This window comes from Microtus ochrogaster, unplaced genomic scaffold, assembly GCF_000317375.1.
Source record: "Microtus ochrogaster isolate Prairie Vole_2 unplaced genomic scaffold, MicOch1.0 UNK50, whole genome shotgun sequence".
Taxonomy (NCBI): domain Eukaryota; kingdom Metazoa; phylum Chordata; class Mammalia; order Rodentia; family Cricetidae; genus Microtus; species Microtus ochrogaster.
In genome coordinates, this window is record NW_004949148.1 from 1,507,494 (window position 1) to 1,527,772 (window position 20,279).

General features: G+C 40.3%; 1 protein-coding gene across 2 annotated transcripts in view; it reads left to right on the forward strand.

Moving 5' to 3' along the window:
* The window catches only part of Enox2 (ecto-NOX disulfide-thiol exchanger 2), a 266,870-nt gene extending 247,010 nt beyond the window's left edge, over positions 1–19,860 (forward strand). The window contains exons 10-14 of one of the 2 annotated variants that reach the window (XM_005369525.2): positions 5,316–5,497; positions 7,532–7,639; positions 11,398–11,506; positions 15,714–15,799; positions 17,956–19,860. In XM_005369525.2, coding sequence (XP_005369582.1) covers positions 5,316–5,497; positions 7,532–7,639; positions 11,398–11,506; positions 15,714–15,799; positions 17,956–18,087 — 617 coding nt within the window. In that variant the 3' untranslated portion in view covers positions 18,088–19,860. The remainder of the gene's footprint in view (positions 1–5,315; positions 5,498–7,531; positions 7,640–11,397; positions 11,507–15,713; positions 15,800–17,955) is intronic. The other variant, XM_026777255.1, reaches the window with a different exon arrangement.
* The last annotated feature ends 419 nt before the right edge of the window (positions 19,861–20,279 follow it).

Genomic DNA, 20,279 nt, shown 5'->3' on the forward strand with positions numbered 1-20,279 from the left:
TAGCTTTGGAGCCTGTCCTGGAACTCCCTTTGTAGACCAGGCTGGTATCGAACTCACAGAGATCCACCTGCCTCTGCCTCCCTAGTGCTGGGATTAAAGGCGTACACCACCACTGCCCGGCTCCTCCTCATTTTCTTAAAGGGAATTTTTTTCCACATTTAAAATTGAGATTATGCCTCTAAGAATTGTCCTGGATCTGCCTTTCCCTTAGTTGTGCACCTCCATGTGACACGTGAGCCTACACTGGCCTGTAGGACTGTAGTATGTGAAGAAACAAAAGGAGGAAGATGGAATGTTGCTATTTTGTTTTGAGCCATGTAGATCACCAAATGACATTCAAACCACAGTAGAAACAACTGTCCATCCATAGGAATCCCGATTTAGAGAGGAACCTGTATGCCTATGAGGAGGATGCTATGAGCTTGAGGTGCTGTCCTAGGTGCTGAATCAGCAAACAAACCAAATATTGCTTCCTCTGTTAAAAGGAAGCATTATTAACAGGTGGTTTATGTCCCTTTTCCTATAGCATTTTGTTCGTGTTCATACATGAATCACTTGTATCATATTTCTCTGGTGCTGTGAATGCCCGATGAAAAGTATCTCATGCCCCTGTGGGATGGCATAATAATGGATAAATAATATTTAGAAATCTAGAAATGCAGATCTCTGCATAATGACTTTCTCTTCAAAGACATAAAATCTGTGTGGATACAGAAGTAATTAAAATCATTTAGAAAAATCACACACAAAAATGAATGTGCCCTCAGAAAGGGCTTTTGTAATTGATTAATTGAAATGTGAGCTCTAAAACTACTATATCAAGATAATTACATCACCATGCATTGAAAACAAATGTGGACACTGAGAAATTCTTTCTATTACAGTGCCACCCTCTGCTTTTGGTAGACAGTATGACCATAGTAGCCTAATAACTTTAGGAATACTCCTAGGCTCAAGACATTTAATTAAACTCAGTTCTCCCTAAAGGCAGATTCCTTTTAGGAATGAGATGTGTCTTAGTCTCAGGATAAAGTTCTCTTTAAATCCAGAAATGGTATAATATGCCTCTAATTTCAGCATTTGGGAGGAGGGGCAAGAGAAACGAGTTCAAGAGCATAGGTGATTACATAATGAGGCCATTCCAGACTTCCTGAGATTCTGTGTGAAAACAATACGTTTTTCTCTATATATAACTCATCTTTTAGTGCGGTAGAGATTGCGTTTTGCTCAAGTTTTTGGAGGTTTGGGTTCATCATGACAAAGAAGGCATAGCTGAGCTGTTCATGTCATGGTAAACAGGAAGCAGAGAGAGGAATGTGTGAATTATGCCTTTCTTCTCTTGTGACTTCATGAGAGCAACCAGTCTACAGGAAGATGCTATTTCTACTAAGAGCAGAAAGGAGAGATATGACCAAAAGGAGCAAAATCCAACAGGACAGACATTAAATTCTGCCATTTGCAGCCCACACAGTCACTCTTCTGGGCTGTAGTTTTCCAAAATGAGCACTCTATGTCCATGACTTCTCAAACCACCTGCCATCTACTTCGCATCTTCACCTCCACTCTCCTAGCTTCAAGCATTGCCTTTACAGGGGCTGCTGAACTGATCTTGACTGCCACATACTTCCGGGTCTCAAAAGCTTTTCTTTGAAATCTAGATTCTTTCATCATTTATTATACTAGATAATTTTAATTATTTGATTTTATTATTTTTCTTTTACTTTCTACCAAGCAAAAATACTTTCCCATAGATAACTGAAAAAAAAATCCACATCTTTGTCGAGTTGGCTTTTAACCTAATTATACTCTTAATGTACAGTTTTTTAGTTTGGTTCCAACTTGCTATCTCCTTTTCCAGATTTTATGTTTTATAGGCATTTGTAAGCGGTAGAATGGGAATATAGCTCAGTGGTGAAACTCTAGCCTAACAAATACATGGTCCTAGGTCTGTTCCCTAACACCATAAAAAAGGAAAATGTTTCCTTTTATGTAGTAGGAAAACAGTAGAGGTTAATAGAATCACCTATTTTTACCATAGTCATGAGCCTGGAATACAGAGAGTACTCAATAAATGTTTGTTGGAGTAATGAAAAATCCTCTAATTATTGCACATAGACTTTATAAGTTTATCCTTGAAATTTTGCACAAACTCATAAATAATGAAGTTTCATATATGTATCACAATTACTAAGTGGCTTGCTCTATATACGAGTAAGTTGTGTGGCTAATACTTTTGGTGATTGTATTTCAACCACAAATGGCTTGCAGGCACACTAAGTACATCATCGGTTTAGTTTACATGTATGGCTATTCTATACTTTTTATTTATTTACAGTGTGGGGTTAAATAAGGCCAAGTCCTGAATACAGTGTGGATTCTTAGAAAGTATTCTATAAAGTGCTTACCTTGTCAATTAAATTGGGATATGGACCACTCATTAAAAATAAATTGCTATGTAGACCAAACTGACCTCAACTTGAAGCCATCCTCCTGCCTCATGAGTCCTGAGAATGTAGATGTGTACAGTCATGCATGGCTAGGAACTTTTTTTGATTTACTGTAGTGACAATCTGTTTCTTGACTGGTGTATTTAGAGCAATGACATTTGAAGTGATTATCGGTATGATTGGCTAAATGCCTACTATATTTGCTGACGTTTTCTTTGGAGTGTCCTTGTTCCCTCCTCCTAATTTGTCCTCCATACTTTTTCTTCTTCATATGGTTTTAAGCATTTCCTATTATTTTTTCTCTTTCCTCGGTATATCAGTTATACATTTTCTATATGGTTTGAGATTATGCAAGTATCCTACAATAACAAAATATTTCCAATTCTTCTCTCATCCCATGCATCGTTGCTGTTGTTCATCTCACATGTACAGAAGCATCCATAAGTGTGTGCACTGTTACTGCCACAATTTTGAACTTTATACTGTAAACCGCTTAATAAGAAAACATAAAAGGTTTTATTTCGTTATCACAAACTCATCTTTTATGTTCTACTTTCCTGTGCGTAGATCTGAATTCCTGAACTATGTCATTTTTGTTGCTTCGAACAGCTTCTTTAATATTTCTTTCAGGGTAGATTTTCTGTCAAAACTCACCCTCAGTTTTTATTTAGCTGAGGAAATCTTTATTTATTCTTAATTCCATTCGAACATAATTTTCACAGGGCAAAAAATTCTTCACTGGTAACATTTTTTTTTGCTAAAATATTTTCCTTCATTCTCTTGACTTGTATAGTTCTGAGAAGTCCTATGTAATGTTTTTTGTTTACTCCTCTCTACAGCTTTGTTCTGGCCTCTTTAAATAATTTTTTATTTTGATTTGCTGAACTTTGAGTAGATTTGAGGGCATTTATCATTAATGCTCTACGAACTTCATGGATCTGTATGTAGTTTCATGTGTGACACAAGTTTGGGGAAATGTTTAGTCATGGTTGTTTCAAATGTTGCTTTTTCTCTTCTCTTTTGACTTTGCCAATTGTGAATGCTTACACTATCTGTGTTTGTACCAGCTTGCTAGATATCCTATTATTTTCTTTTAGTCATTTTTTTTTCCTGCTTTTGTTGTCACCTCAATGCTTGTGTAGACCAAAATTCATATGCTGAAATGTACTCACCACTTAGCTAGTGGAATCTTATGTAACCCTGGCTGGCTAGGTCTACTCAAAGTTCTAATCCCCCTGCCTCCACCTCTTGGGTGCTGGGATTAGAACTGTATGCTACAATACCAAGTTATATGTGGCACTGGGGATTGAACCCACGGCTTCTTGAATGCTAAGTAAGCCCTCTACCACTGAAATGCATCACAGCCCTAAGTCTCAGTCCTTTGGTAACCCTGTGCCCATGGACAGTGAAATTCACCAGTGCTTCTCAAATTTGTTCCTATGCCCTTAACTGGAACAAGATGTCTGTAAGGGTCTAGAGCAGTGGTTCTCAACCTTCCTAATGCTGTGATCCTTTAACACAGTTCCTCATGTTGTGGTGACTCCCTACCATAACAGTATTTTCATTGCTACTTCATACTGTAATTTTGCTACTGTTATGAATTGTACTGTAAGTATCTGATATGCAGGATGTCTGATATGTGACCCCTGTGGGATCATGACCCATAGATTGGGAACTGCTAATCTGTAGTTAAGTAGCTCTCTTTCTTCAATTCAACACTGCTCTTTTAAAACTGTCAAAGGTTCTGATCATAGTTTTTCTTGGGGATAGGTCTAGTTAAAAATAGAATGTTCTGGCATTTCAAACTTTAAAACTGTTCCTTCCCTGCTGTGACGCAGAAAGGTTTTTCTCTGCTATTCACTATGAGGACCTGGTAGAGCGCCTGGAGGGGAAACTCACGAAAGTGTACCCAATACACACTTGTGTAGCTTTTAACTTACTGGCTTGTCCATACTAACCTTCAGTAATTCAGTTTGTTTCTCTACCCTAGTGCTGGTTCCCATGAGGGTTTCTGCTCATGGCTTTGCAGTTCTATACGATTTGATTTGTTGTGTTCAATGTTTCTCTCTAGTTTGAAGAGTTAATTTATTGAATAATATCAGTTCTCTGAAGACAATAAGAAGAGTTGTTAAGACAGTCTTGGCAGCGCACGCCTTTAATCGCAGCCCTTGGGAGGCAGAGACAGGCCCCTCTATGTTTTCAAGGCTAACCTGGTCTATATAGCTCCAGGCCAGCCAAGGCTACTGGCCAGCCTGGTCTATGTAGCAAGTTCTGGGCCAGTCTGGGCTATGATGAAAGACCCTGTATTAAACAAACAAAAGAACCAAAAAGAGTTGTTTGGTTTGGGTTTGTCCAGCTTCTTACTCACTGTCAAGATGCAGGGGAGGTGTCTTCATATACAGAATGTGGAAATGTCATCTTAGTTCATGTACTTACTTCTCTTCTATGATATTAGTGAATCTAGGGTTTTATTTACAGTGTTTCTCTTTCATCAAAGTTTTTGTGTAGGCAATTATCTGTTCAAGGCAACCAGTCCTGTATTTGGTCGCTACAGTGCTCTTATCACTTGCTCCATTTCAGTGAAAGTAATGGGTGGTACTTGCAAATAGTTACCTTTGGTTTGGAGAATGTGAACCACAATGAAAATAGTTGTGTATTGAAATCCTGTTAAATTTGTGAAAGCAAGACCGTCTTGCTTTTTGTGTCCATCTTTCACTACCATGAACAACTAAACTTGACCTAAAATTCCTTATGAAGCAGCTTTGTCTACACGTTAATTAAAAGTACCAAGTTTTCATAGCACTCAGATGGACCACAAAACATCTAGACACAAGGTTTAACATTTTCCCTTTTCCATTAACTGTTTAGCCTTAGTCACACAGGCCGAAGCTCTGAAGGAGGAAAATGACAGCCTCCGTTGGCAGCTAGATGCCTACCGGAATGAGGTGGAACTGCTCAAGCAAGAGCAAGGCAAAGCCCAGCGGGAAGATGACCCAAATAAGGAGCAGCAGCTGAAGCTCCTGCAGCAGGCCCTGCAAGGAATGCAACAGGTATGGGCAGTTGGTTTTCCTGCACCGTCTAGAAGGATAGCATCAGCTCTTTGTTTGCAAAAAGATATGAAATTACTTCAGGCTATAGATAGTGCCGGGGGTCTTTATGAAAAATATCAGTTACTTACATATGATAAAATGCTGATCAGTAAGTATTAAAACAGAAAAATATATAGTCTTTTAGAAAAAACAACAAACATCTCACTCTTGATTTCCATGGAAATGGGGACCTTGTAGTAAGTATCAGTGCTTTGGGATTATAATACCGGTTTGATTTTTATTTTATTTTCACACTAATTTATGTGAGTTTACAAGCACATAATCCCAAGTACAAAAGTTAAGGTAGAGGGCCAGAGACAAGACTCCACGATTAAGAGCACTTGCTGCTCTTGCAGAGTATCAGTTATTTGGTTCCCATCACCCACTCTGGTCAACTAACCATCCACGCTGGTCAGCTTCCTGGTATCTGATGGCCTCTTTTGGCCTCCATGGGTTCATGTGTAATAAAAAATAAAATGGCAGTCAGGATGTAAAAAAAAAAAACAAATAAATAAATAGAATGAGCACTAAAGAGTCATTTGAATAAAAAGAAATATAAATAATTAAATCCAGTGGAAACTACATTCAAATGAAAGCTTGTTAATAATAACCTTGTGGTCAGTATCTCGATGTTTGTTGTGGCCATCACCACAGTGAGCCTCCAATTTCAAATCTATCAACACCTTTGACTATAGAGAAGGACTGGTGCTTCTGAGAAAGGGTATGATCACATTCTGTCTTGACAGTCTACCAACCATCTTCCGTACATTTTAAATTGTGCAATACATTTCAACTCTGTGCCTGGAAGTTATCTAGGGCAAGCTAATTGCTGGTGGGAAATTATAAATGACGAATGGGGAGTCTCTTCTGGCACTAGCATCCCTGTGTTATTACTTCTGTCACCATTGTCGTCCTGTGTGACAAGTATTATCACATTAATATTTCACCTTTCCCATTAGCAAAATATGGGAAGTAATGCTTACCTTCCTTTTATTGTCAACACAGAGTTTAATTAGGATACATAAATTTTATCAGGAATCTTTCTACCGAAAACTGTGTCCCTGTAGCTGCCCTTCAGAAGGCTTTGACAACATCCATTGTACCTTGGTTTTTAGCTGATGGTCTTTTGCAAGTCTAAAATAAGACCTTAAACATTTTTATCATTGTTTCTCTCTTCTTATGTTGCTTTTGAAACCATTACAAATAAGAACAGTTCTGTCGCTTACATGCAAAGATCTCAGCAAGAAGTCTCTGCCTCCTAAAAATTAATTTCATTCATTTTGATTTCTTCCATTGGGAAAATAGTACTGTAGCCAATGAACAGCATTTTCCCATTCTATCTCAAAAGATTTATAGTAAATATAGATTTTGCCTAAGTAAAGGAGTGTCAGGGTTGCCTGGCCTGACTTTAAATCTACTTCCACTACTTTCTATCTGCCAATGGCCTTAGGAAAGGTCACATGAATTAATGCACATGAGTCACTTAGCACAATGCTTACTTAGTTCATACTGGGAATTCAATAAATAGTATTTGTTGCCATTACTGATAACAATAAATCCAGTTCCTTGGCTACTAGTATGGAAACTGACATGTGAAATTTGGACTCATGACTGTCTTACCTATACAAATCAAAGTTGGCATACCAAATGACATCACAAAAAAAAATGTTTTCCGCAATAATTAAAATGCAGTTTGTACAGGGAACATGCTCTGCTTACCTGTGGCCAAGACACAGAAGAAGCTAAGCAATTGTGTTTATTAGTTTCTATGGTCCTTGAAAAATACGAACACGTTCAGAAGAAATATATAAGAACCAGATTTTTAAAGAGAGAAAAGTATCTTGATTTTCCCAAGATTCTTTTTCTCTACACGGAAAAAGTACTGCTTGTAGAGGGGGAAGTGGGCTGGTCTACCTGACACCTAACCTCAGCCAGGGAGTGTGCATCAAGTGTAGCCTAAGTGAGTGACGTCATTACCTGTAATCCCTCATGAAGCATCTGCTCCAAGTCCAAGAGGAATACAAAAAGAAAGAAGCTGAACTTGACAAAATCAAAGATGACAAGTTCCAGGTGGAAAAAATGTTGGAAAATCTTCAAGACCAGGTACGTGAGACCTACATCAATCTTTCTCTCTCCCCTGACCCCCTTTCAGTGATAATGAAAATGCCCTAGAAGTTTCCGTAAATACTGTTGGTTGGGAATTAAAAGTCCCTCTCTGTGGTAATTCTTCTATCAAGGTTTCTGCTTTTAAGTACTTAGCATTTCTAAAGGGTTCTAGTTAGGAGACCATAGGGAAATGACGCTTCCTGACTTGCTCCTCCTGGCTAACTCAGTTTGCCTTTAATACAACATTAGGATCACCTGCCCAAAGGTAGGCACCACCCTCAGTGTGCTGGGCCCCCTTCCATCAATCAATCACTAATCAGGAAAAAGTGCCCTACAATTTTTCCTACAGGGCAGTCCCATAGAGGCAATTCCTCCTTTGAAGTTCCATCTTCCCAGATGAGCACACCTTTAACTGAACATTTCATTAAAGCAGAAACACAGCTAGAGCATTGACCCTTCTTTCCCCCCACTCTACGTGACTGTGAGCTGCCACTGCTCAGCGGAACAGCCAACACCAAGTCAGGCTTGATGGGACACACCTGAATCCCAAAGCGTAAGACATGGAGGCAGGGGAATCAGTTCAGTGTCATCCTCACCTACATAGCGAGCTAGGAGCCAGCTTGGGGTACATGAGGCCCTGTTTCAAACAAACAAAATAGCCAATACCAAAATGGGGGAGGCCCTGTAAAGAAACAAGGAGACACAGTTTTCTAAAACCAGATAATAGCAGCAAAGAAAGGAAGGTGAAGCAATCAAGTGAGGGTCTGCTGCATAAAGAACGTGGGTAAAACACCTAGGAGAGACTTTTGAACATTTGGATCCTTCTGTGCATCAGAACCAAGAGTCAGATGTGTCTTTTTATGATGTGTAAAGTCTCCCGATGTCTGTGTGTCTTATCTCTCCAGTCTCATTGCTCAGTGCTCAGCTGACGTTATGCAGTAGAAAACAAATGACTCATTAACCAGAACTCCCTGCTGTGGATATTTGAGAAGGAAAAGAAAACATAGGGCTTGGACCAAGGTCCAACATCAGCAATGGTACAGTTCCACAAGAGCTCTGCTGTTGGTCTTCCCTGCTCAGCGCAGGAAGACGGAGCACATACAGGCCCCAGGTGTGTTTACCAGCATGGGGATGTGCCCCAGAGAGCCATTAGGAACTGGCAACCTTGGTGTAGTTGAAACAAATGATTGAAAATGTTTTCTTTTCAGAGGCCATTTGCAATATGCTTTTAATCCTTCCCCATCATAAAATCAACTCCCTTTCTACTTTTCTGGGTGCTATTAAAGAAATGAGCACAATCCCAGAGAAATTCATTTATCAAGCATTTAATTGAAAAATGCCAAAGCTGCTGCGCTATCAGGACTTTGCTCATGCTATCAGGCTTTCTAAATTGTCCCAGAGCTGCAACATAGCTCTATTTCTCTTCCTGTATAAAATGCACTGTGCAGCCAGAAGACCCTCGATAGACAAGGGGCTACGCCGCTGCTATCATGCTTCCCATTCCTCTTTAGATTGCCATTTCAAATTGATTTAAGCACATTTTTAGTATAGGCTCCTTTCCGCTTTGTGGGGAATTTTGTCTAAAGAAACAGGAGGTCAGTTGGCACAGAAGAAACTGGTCATATTGTGCTTAACTACAAGTGTTTCTCATCTTGAACTGAATATACCACAAAATAACAGTTAAAAAGATGAGAGAGAGCCAGCTGATAATCAGGAAACAATGGGTCAGATTTTCTTCTGTGATTCATGCAAAGCTTCTGTTAGAAGAATTCGTGACAGATCATTACAAAGTGATGTTTTCTGTGAAGCTGCTTTGTGGCCAAATATTTCAACCTGAAACAGGAAGCAAAAGACTATCACATTGGACTACAAAAATAATTTCAGATTAAAGACAAGCAGTAAGTTTTAGTGATGAGGGCTCTGTTTGCTGCTTTTCTTTGGGTTTCCTGACAGTAAGCCGCAGTATGAGCTATTTGTTTTTGCAATGTAACGGTGTGACTTATTTCTCTTATACTGGTGGAAAGAATGACCTCTTCGAATCTGCTAGTGAATTTCAAAGAAATCAACATCTTCTGATATCCCTTCTAATTTGTTAAATGCCAGCATGATAAGTTTGAAATCAGGTTCAGTTGAGGACCTGAACTTAGCCATTCAAGATGGTTAAAACTTCTTAGAAAATCTCAATATTTTAAATCAAACTCAATCTGTTAAGTGTCCACACTTAAGAAATGGCTTCCTGACTCACTTAAGGTTGCCAGGGCCTTAAAAGCAGATGAGAGCCCCTGCCTTCAGAATAAACCAGTGCTTCCAACCAGATGTGGCATAAAACAGATGTCTCGCAGCATTCATAGACCATTCACTTCATCCCGAGGCGGTATATAGCAAGCTTTGAAGACACCTTTAAAGAACACAGCAGTGCAGCCCCTGCTGAGAGCTTGTGGAAGGGAAGGAGTGCCGGAGTGTCCGAATCAAGCATGATGGCCCCCACCCCTGCCCAGCGTTCCCCCAGCATTTTCTTTTACAGCAGTACAAGACCAAAACAGTGAGATTGATGCAGGAATTTCTTTCTTTCCTTCCTCTGAACGCCCTTACTTCATCTGTGCAGTATAGAAAGGTATTTTTTTCTACACCCAAAGATAGAAAGATCCATAAGCAGTATAGGGACACTTTTCAGATTCATTACCTGCTGGGTATGGGTTTTAACTGAGTGTTTCACAAAACCAAACTGCTACCCTCAGAGAAAGTTTCCACAACAAAAAAGGCAACTGACAATTGATACTTTTATTCATGGACATCTCTGACTATAAAGGCAAAAATATTTTAAGTGATAACAGAGAAGAGAAACAGTCTCTAGTCTATAAATAAAGGTTCTAATTTCTAGTCCAAAGCCTACAGATACCAGAATAGATTGGACACATCACAGATTTTCTAAGCAGATGTGGGCCTTTCAGAGTATGGATCGAACGTGGAGAAAGAGGAGGCTATGAAAGAATATAACCTGATATGAAATGCTAACTCTCCCATTTCCATTTCCTAACTATACAATCAGAGCAAACTTATCCAATTTATCCTTTTCTGTATGATGGAGGTGATACATGCTTAACAATATCTAGTATGTAAAACACAAAGTTGTTGAGTCTCCTTCCCAAGGTTACTTGTATAGAGCTAAGAATGATGAAGCCAGGAGAACACACTGGTCAAAATAAATATTTACATCTTTCTGCATTTTGAAATCATATAAAGGTGCTTTGAAACCAGTGAGATGGCTCAGCTGGTAATGATACTTGCTGCCAAGCCTGAAGAACTGCGTTCAGTTCCCAGGACCTACATGGTAAAAGGAGAGAATCAACAAGCTTTCTTTTGACCTCCACAGGTGTACCATGGTATACACACACACACACACACACACACATACACACACACACACCAAATAAATGTTTTGAAAGGGTAATTTGGGTTATCTGGTGTTTTTATAATTTGAATTTTCAGTAATTCAAATTAGACTATGTTGTTTTGATGATACTGTGTTGTTCTGTGGCCCTATTACTGGGCACAGTGGAATACACCTGTCATTCTAGCTACTCAGAGAGCTGAGGTGGAAGGATCACTTATGTCTGAGAGTTTCAGAACAGACTGGACAACATAGTGTGAATGCATCTCATCTTTCAATAAAAGTTATCTGTTGCGCAATTAATTGAAACCAACTCTTTGGCCAAATAAGGTGAACTGACCCAGAAAGCATGTTGTTCCTGCAGGAAAGCTGTGGTTCTAAACTGTGTGCATCAAGCCAGGAAAGTGACGTACCTCTTGAGAAGACGTTGGTTGGCACTCCTGTTAAATCTGAACGTGAAGCACTGCTAGTGGGTAAGGATGCCAACACACACACACACACACACACACACACACACACACACACAAATAAGGCACAGAGAAAGACAGAAGGGGGTTATTTAAGATTAATGTGTCTGCCAAGTAGTATGAAGTAGGATGGTGCAAGAACACAGAGTTCTAAAGGTTTTAGGGAAAGATCAAGGAAAATTTTCCTAAAAATTCTAAGAACAGCTCCAAGGCACTTCTGGCTCCTTGTTGCCACTGTCATGCCAAGCGTGTTGATGGCAGCATTATACTAAGAGTGGGCCAACTGGAGAAGCACATTGTCTCTACAAGGAGACAGGCCCATTTCCCATTCATTCAGCAGGCTAGTATAGACACTGCTGAAAGCTTTTCTAGATGAGCCTCTGTAGCAAGTGTCTGCCTTTCAATTTTTGTGCTATTGACTGAGCCATTTTTATTTATGAGGGATATTTGTTTTTACTTCTTGACACAGCCTATACTCTTTCCAATACTGCTTTTCCAGCTCTCCAACACCAAGTATGGATCTGACCGCTTTATTCAGTTCTGATACAACTATTCCATTCCACAGGTTTAAAGACCCAGTCTCCCATATCAGCCCTCACTTTAGATACCAGGCTCAAACATCAGATCCCAAATGTATTGGTCAACTTTCCTTTATAAAAGAGAAGGCTTATTTGGGTAGACAGTTTCAGAGTTTCACTGCATTATTGGTTGGCGCTATTGGTGCTCTGGGGCCTGTATTTAGGCAGCACATCATAATCCAAACATGAAGCAAAATTATTTATCTCATGGCCAGGACATATGAGAGACAAGAGGGAGGGAAGCACTAAGAACCCATGGCCCTTTCAAAAAGCATGCTTGCAAGGGTGTCCCACTAGGCTCCACCTCTTAAGAGTGTCCCAGTAGGCACCACCTCCCTGTAGTGCCACATGATGGAGACATGCCCTTTATCACATGAGCTTTTGGGCATCGCTCTAATCCAGACCACAAGTTACATGCTCAGTCCTTTCTGGTTACAAAGTCAGAACCTTCCCAGCACCCCACCAGCCAAATTCTATAACTTGTTTGAACAGCTAGAACTCCCAGGAAGTGCGTGGCTTAACTATTGCCAGCATGTAGGAGAGCATAGTTCGCACCTGTGAGCCTCAATCCTTTGGGGGTTGAATTGGAAAACACATATTTATATTATGATTCATAACAGTAGCAAAATTACAGCTATGAAAAAGCAATGAGCTAGGTGGTGGTGACACATGCCTTTAATCCCAGCACTCAGGAGGCAGAGGCAGGTGGATCTTTGTGTGTTCGAGGCCAGCCTGGTCTACAGAGTGAGTTCCAGAACAGCCAGCTGTCAGGGCTACACAGAGAAACCCTGCCTCAAAAAAAAAAAAGGAAAAGAAATAACAGCAAAAATAATTTTGTGATTGAGGGTGGCCACAACATGAGGATCTATATTAAAGGGTCGCAGCGCTGGGAATATTGAGAACCACTGGTGTAGAGAGTGAAACCCAGGAATGGAGAGTTGGAAGAGATACATTGACTAAGAAACTAAGGGGAAAAGAGTCAAGCTTCTGAACCCTTTCTGAGCTTGCTATGCTACCTTCTCAGCACGTTTACGTGTGCCACATTTGGAAGGCTCTCTGATTTCCATCATGTCTTTATGGAGGTTTCATTATGTATGTGTGACTTGGGAGTGGGGAACCTAAAAACTCCATACTCTTGTTACATCTTAGCCTAACTGTTGTGTTGGCCAGTCCCCACCATGACACATGTAAAGGGCTTCCGGCCACCACTACTATCTCAAGTAACCAGGCTAGCGGCATACGCTGTAATCTCAGCACTCAGAAGGCAGAGTCAGGGGGATTGCAAATTCAAGGCCAATCTCAGAAAACAAATTACACTGAGGTCAGCAAGGTGACTTGGTAGGTAAGGGAACCTCCTGCCAAGCTTTACCACCTGAATTTACTCCCAGGGATTTACAGGATAGAAAGAGAGAAGTGACTCTTGCAAGTTGTTTGTGGCCTCCACTTACATACTGTGGTTCAGCCCACATACACACAATGAGTAAACTATTAAATAAATAAATGAATAAATAAATGTGCAATTAAATGAGTTTTTTAAAGGATTTGTGTACCAAAAACTGGGGAGAAACTATTAATTTTGTCATTATATCATATTGACAAATGAGTCAGGAAACTGTCAATAATGTGTTAGACTCTGGTATGCTATAATTGCTCTTACTATCTTAGAAATTCCAAATTGTACAGTTAAAGAACTGGGCAGCCATAGTTGCCCATCTTGATACCTATATCTCTTTGCTAAGATTCAGCTCCTCCATCTTCAACCTGAACAAGCTATTACTTACCTCGAAGGACAGTTCTGAGTACTAACATGATACCTATCCCAGATCACTTCCCACAGGACAGTAGTCAGCTACAAGGAAAGCAGCCAACACTTGCAGTACTAATCACAAATGCTTGTTGACTTCATGTTAGATTTGGGAGCTAATGGAAAATTGGGGTTCAAATTATTTGGTCCTTTAGCAAGGGTTGGTTAATCCAAGCTTATTTTTAGGAAGTGAGCCATGTCCAAAACCCTCCATGCTGACTGGCTTCTGGATATTTTGAAGGGATACCTGTCTTCTTTGGTAGTGGGTGTTATACTCTGATAGAAGGTTTTGATAAGTTAATAAAGATGCACATGGGGGATCTGCCATCAAGACTTTAAAAAGAATGACAAGTTTTTAACATTTTCCAGCTTAAAAGTTTTTAACTAATTGTCATGGTAACAGAGAGGTACTGGGGAGAGAGGGTCTTCTCTGTAAATGGATAGCCCAAGAGAGAAGAAAAAAAGATTCCTTCAAGTGACTGCCTCTTGCTTGACTTTTTAAAGAATGTAGCCGTGCTGATAGAAAAATCTGCTTTTTAAAATAAGTTCTTTGAGTGTTAGCTCACAAAAACCTTATTAGTGTTTTTAAACCTCTGAACTTATTTCTTAGCATTTAATACTTTTGCTTAGCTATGACATTTAGGCTTTCTTTGAATATGGACTTTTTTTCTTCAGAAATGAAGTTTTCAACTCAAATTGGAGCTTAGAAATTCAATTTACCTGGTCATTTAAGAATAAAGTAATGATAAAAGTAATAATATCCCTTTTGAACAGATTTTGTGTCTCACCCCGATTCCTCCCAGATTTTCCCAGCCCACCCTTCGCCATCTAATATTTGAAAGGTTTTCATGAAAAATAATTGAATTTCAAGCTATAATTTAAACTTGTACTATGTCAGCCTCTGAAAGGACAGAAAAGTTGCACTTTCTAAACCAAGTCAATGCCCGCTCCTATTTCCTGGCAGTTTTTAAGCTCAATTCTAGAAGATCTGATAAAAGGAAGTGAATTCACAAGCATTTAAAGCTGCATCTATACAATTTTTGAACAATTTTTTCAGTTGTTGCCAGTTAAGTGTTAGAACAATTAACGTGACATCCATGAGAATGAAGACACTGGTTGCAGCTGCCTCTCACCCCAGAATCAGGCTGAATTGAAATCCCCCAGGCATTTCTGAGAGCTGGAGGCTGCTGGGAGAACTCTGTTAGAGGAACACATCTGGGACCCTCAGCAAACAATGGCAGTGACCACTCATGTCAGCGGGAAGAAAATGGGTGCCTTTCTTGATAGAGCAACTCACAAAATAAGGCCCCATGCAATCAGCAGATTCTTCTGTGAGAGGAGCTAGATTAATAGAGCAAAGTACGTGATATGTGTTTCCCATGAGACAGTCTTAATTCCTAAGAGCATGAAGTCGTATTTAATGACTGCTAACACACCCATCATCATCTAAAGTCATCTAAATTCTAGAATTCAAATTGTTTTCAGTGATGACAAGTGCTGGGAGTGGCCTCACATGCCAGCTTCACTGTGTGACACAGCACAGTGAAAGGCAATGAGTGGTAAGAACCACGGAGTTCACATGCCTACTCTACCACTTGTCAGCTGTATGCTGAAACTTTGTCTTGGTGCTGAAATCTGTGAAGTGGGAGTTGGCAGTACCTATGCCACAGGGTTGTTATAAAGATTAAATAAATAAAATATATGCAAACATAAAATACTGCCCAGTGTATGGATAGTGTGCATATGTACATTTTGTCTGTATGCATTCATTCACTGTGGAATCTCAAGGAATTTCATGCTGTAATGTAACCTCTGGGCTTTGTCTCTACAGGGATCATCTCCACATTCCTTCATGTTCACCCATTTGGAGCAAGCATTGAATACATCTGTTCCTACTTGCACCGTCTTGATAGTAAGGTATGTGGAGGACTCAAATGGAGACAGAAGGATGAAGAGTTCTTTCTGTGTAGGTGACCTTACTCCGTTCAAACATTAGCAATCCATATTACACTCTAAGCAAGTTCCCCTTTCTTTGTCTTATTGTGATTCATTGTCTGACATCCCTCTTAGAAATAGTGGCTTTCAGTTCTACTTTGCTAAAGCTGAGACATTTCCTGAGACTTGAAACTTTTGGTGCCAAGACCAAGGAAATCCCATGCAACTAGAATTAACTGGCTAGCCTACTCCTAACATATATTTTAGAATTTCTGGCTGTTCTTTATTTCCATGCACGCTACCGAATAGCCAGCAAATTAACCACTACTTTCTCTCTTAGCCATTGGACAATTGTTCTGGACCTCTAGCCATCAGCAAATTTTGATTTATAAAATTGTAAATCTTACTCCAGCTACCCCTCCCACCATCACTGCTGCCATTATCTGATCTGAAACAGTTGAGAAAAGTTCAAAACTGATGGAACAATATGCTGAGGGCTTCTGGAATGCCGATTGGGTATCTGCTCATAACTGATCTGTGGGCCATTTATCTGCATGTTATCCACAACGGAGGATCTCACGGATCATGTGAAGTGAGGGCAAGTGTTAATTCCCTTGAAAGTCAAGGGGACTTCATAGCAGCAGGGGTAGACTCTCAACTCTTCCTTCAAACAAATAAGCTCACAATATGTTTTTTTTCAAAAGTAGCATTTAATTAAGCTTCCCTGTAGACTGTCACCAAACTGGGCCTCCTGGGAAGTGCCATTCAGTGTAGGTGCCTAACATTATGTTGTCTAAAATGTTAAATCAGAGAAACCTTTGTCCTCTTAGCAAAGGCACTGACCATTTGGGAACCTAATTGCTCTAAGCATATTCTAACTTCAGTGATACACTTTCCTCTATGACCTTTGTGTTAGTTCTAGACTGCATTACCTCCTTATTTCCCTCTAGGAAGTAATTCTAGTTGGTATCCATATACCCGATTGGCAGTTAAAAGGATACTGAAACAGCAGTATCAGGCATGTGTGATCAGTTACAGCAGCAGGATATTGAGCTATATGTCAATAAAACTTATCTCAGGTTTTTAATGTTTAAAAATAATATACATTGTTTTTGAATGAAAGCAATATAAAAACACAGTGAAGAAAAAGTAACATTTTCTATAGTTTCAATTCAGGGATAACCACTGTTAGTGGTTTATTCTGTAATTTCAGACCCTTTTCCATAGCTATACTGTATCTATATGTACATAGCTAGATCCATTATCTAGTCACATGTTTTGAAACGGGAGTTCTACTCTGCGGTGTCCTTCAATGTGCTTCTTTCACTTAAGTGGATCTAGTTAAGCAGAAGCATTGCTGGGAGAAGGCCACAGCTTCACTCCTAGCCTGGGCCCGACTATGCCCTAGCAGCTTTCTGCCAGAATAATGTCAAGACCTCCCAGACAGGGCTTTGAAGGGTACCTAAGTTCTGTGTTGCAGTAACTCCAGGTGGTCATCAGCCAAGCCCTGTGCCAAGCTCACAATTAGGAAGGTTGTTACGATTTTTAAAAATGACTACCAGAAGAGAAGCCCTTAAAGAGTCCACAGACTTGCTTTTGTATGGAGGGAGGGGTGTGTGTGTGTGTGTGTGTGTGTGTGTGTGTGTGTGAGAGAGAGAGAGAGAGAGAGAGAGAGAGAGAGAGAGAGAGAGAAAGCGTGCATTGGGGAAAAGAAAGAAATGATGTGTCAGAGTAGCAAGAGAGAGCATTCTTCACTCCTATTACTCTTCCTTTGTGGGATGATGTGTATGTGGAAGATTCTACTCCGCTGACAGGCATTTCTGCCTCTGTCCCCTCCAAAAAGACTTTGTAGCTTCAGTGGGTCTAGACGTGCATCCACAGCACTGGGCTGCCCTCATTTCGTTGGCCACATGCCCAAACTAAACTTCTCCATACAACTGCCACCAGCTCTTGTCAAAAACAGTTCCATGTGGTGGTCCTGGCAGATGAACACTGGTGTCCAAAACCACTCTAAAAACACACAAATGCACAAGGTCAGGTAGATTCCCCTGCCACCGCCCTCAGCACCCACACACATCAGCAGATGACCAGGGATGCAAAGCTGGTTCTGATTTGAGGGTGTCTTCTCTGTCCCACAGATCTGCACCAGTGACGTGGAATGTCTCATGACTAGACTTGGGCATACCTTCAGACAGGAAATGACCGGAGTTGGAGCCAGCCTAGAGAAGAGGTGGAAATTCTGTGGCTTTGAGGGCTTGAAGCTGACCTGAATCTCTTTGCCTAGCAGTTTAGGATCCTGAAAATAAATTTGTGCTGGACAAGTTTAGGATGTGATTTTGTATCCTCAGTGGTTGTCATGTGGACATTGCTTTCAATTTGTCGGTTCATTCCTGAGTATCTTTCAAGTTAAAGTAAGGATTCTAGAACAGCACCTCAAGCTACAGGTCGGAACAAGAAATTGCCTCAAACCTCAAGTGCTGTAACTTCCTCCTAGTTCTGGCAATTGGTTGTCTTTTCCTATAAGTAGTATTGAAAAATTCCTGAGGCTAAAAAGTATTTGGAATGTTTTCAGTGTCCGTTACTACTGTTGTAGACCTTGTACTTTTCAGCACTGTTACCTGGTGACTTGTGTGTGGCTTGTGTTTCCAGACTTCTCTTCACGTGTTACTTACTACTTGTATAAAGGAATAAGAAGAGTGTTAGAACTCTCTGCAACTGCCATTGTCTTTCCAATCCACAGTAAACAGTGAATGAAGAATCCATTCGTGTCTTCTACAGGGTGCTTCACCAGTTCACCTTTAAAACAAAAAAAGCATGAACTGTGGCTTTTTGTAAAAATATTATGAACCAAAAGTTGACAAACGTTCCAAAGTTATTTTCTCTAATAGATAAAAGGTCTATTTCAGAATTTTCAAACAAGAACTCAAGGTGGATTCGCGGAAAATCTCCAGTGTGACTGCTATTGTGTTTTTGCGTTTTGCAGCTACTTGTAAATAACCTGCTTTTAAAAGAGGGCATGTTTAGTTTTCTATGAATTAAAGTGCAGTCAGGTGTGGGCACGCGTGCACATATGGGCACGCGGGATTTATTTTACTAGTCCTTCTCCTCTGGCCTTCTTCAAGTCTGTTGGTCCCTTTCTTCCTGCTGTTAGTGTGTTGACTTGCAAACTGTGTGCTGCTGTAAATGCTGTTTACTTCATGCTAACTGTTTGTGAAGATCTGACGTGAATATTGAACATAATGAACTAATGAATAAATAACAAGTGGGGTGTGTGAGGCTTCCTGCATGTACGTCAGCTCCACTCAGAATGCTGACTGACAGGAATACCTCTGGCTCAGTTGTGCCCATCTCTCCATTGCAATGGCCTTGCCAAGTTTAAGTGGACCATTCAGGAAGTCCTGCTTGATGGAAAAAGAAAAGAGCATAGTTGAGGCTATTATCCTAAGGTAGAGATGGCCTTTCTTCTTTTTGTGGTGATGGTGGTACTACTAATTCCACAAGCATCCTCCCTGGAGTTCAGTGGAAGGTTAAAAAAAAAAAAAGCAAGAGTAAGCACAGGCAATGGGAGTATTTCCTGAAAATACCTTGCAAATGAGATGTGGGTGGCGTTCAAAGATGTTTTTTTTTAAATACAAATATTCCCTTTTATACCTCAGCTTTGTGTTATGTTTTGAATGATTTGCTTCCTATGGGATTCTTTAGATCATCTCAGGTTCCCTTTGAGTTACCAGGATGCTGGAAGAAGATGCCAAACTTGCTTGATGACTAGAAATAGCATTCCACAGCAGCCCATTCATCCTGAAAGTTGGCTTGCCCCACAAGCACCCCACTGTGGCCCCAGCAGGAAGCTAGAGTTATTTTTATATTAGCTTCCTCACTGGAGCTTCTCTGTCATCCAGGCTGCTGCTCAAGAAAGCTTTGATTCATCCGCCTCAGGGGTTCCTGAAGTACCTTCTTTTTGACCATGTCTGTAAAATCAAGAGAAAGTTTCCACTCGCCACTTGTTTCTTTAATAAGTTAAATAAAATTAAATTTCAAGGCAACAGCTTCCGATATGTGCTTATCTTCATTTAATCTCCTTTCCGCCTTGTTTCTCTTCTCTTTTCTTGAGTCAGGGGTCTCAATATGTAACTCAGTCTGGCCTAGAATTTGCAGTCCCTCCACTTCAGCCTTCCGACACCTGAAATTCCAGGCATGCATCATTATGCCCATCCAAACTGTTTCAGTTACGCATTCTAGCTTGGTCCAGGCATAATTCCTAGCATCATTCCACATACTTGTTGTGATGGTAAACCAATAATCTTTAAGGAGTGTAGCTTTCTCACCAAAATCTCCTCACTGAATTCATTTACAACCTCAAGTGTTGGCTAAGAGGTACCCAAGGAAGGCCATCTGCTTCCAGGCCACCCTCCCTTGGAGTTAAAACTGCAACATCAGCTCTTGTCAGAAGTTCTTGCCTGTT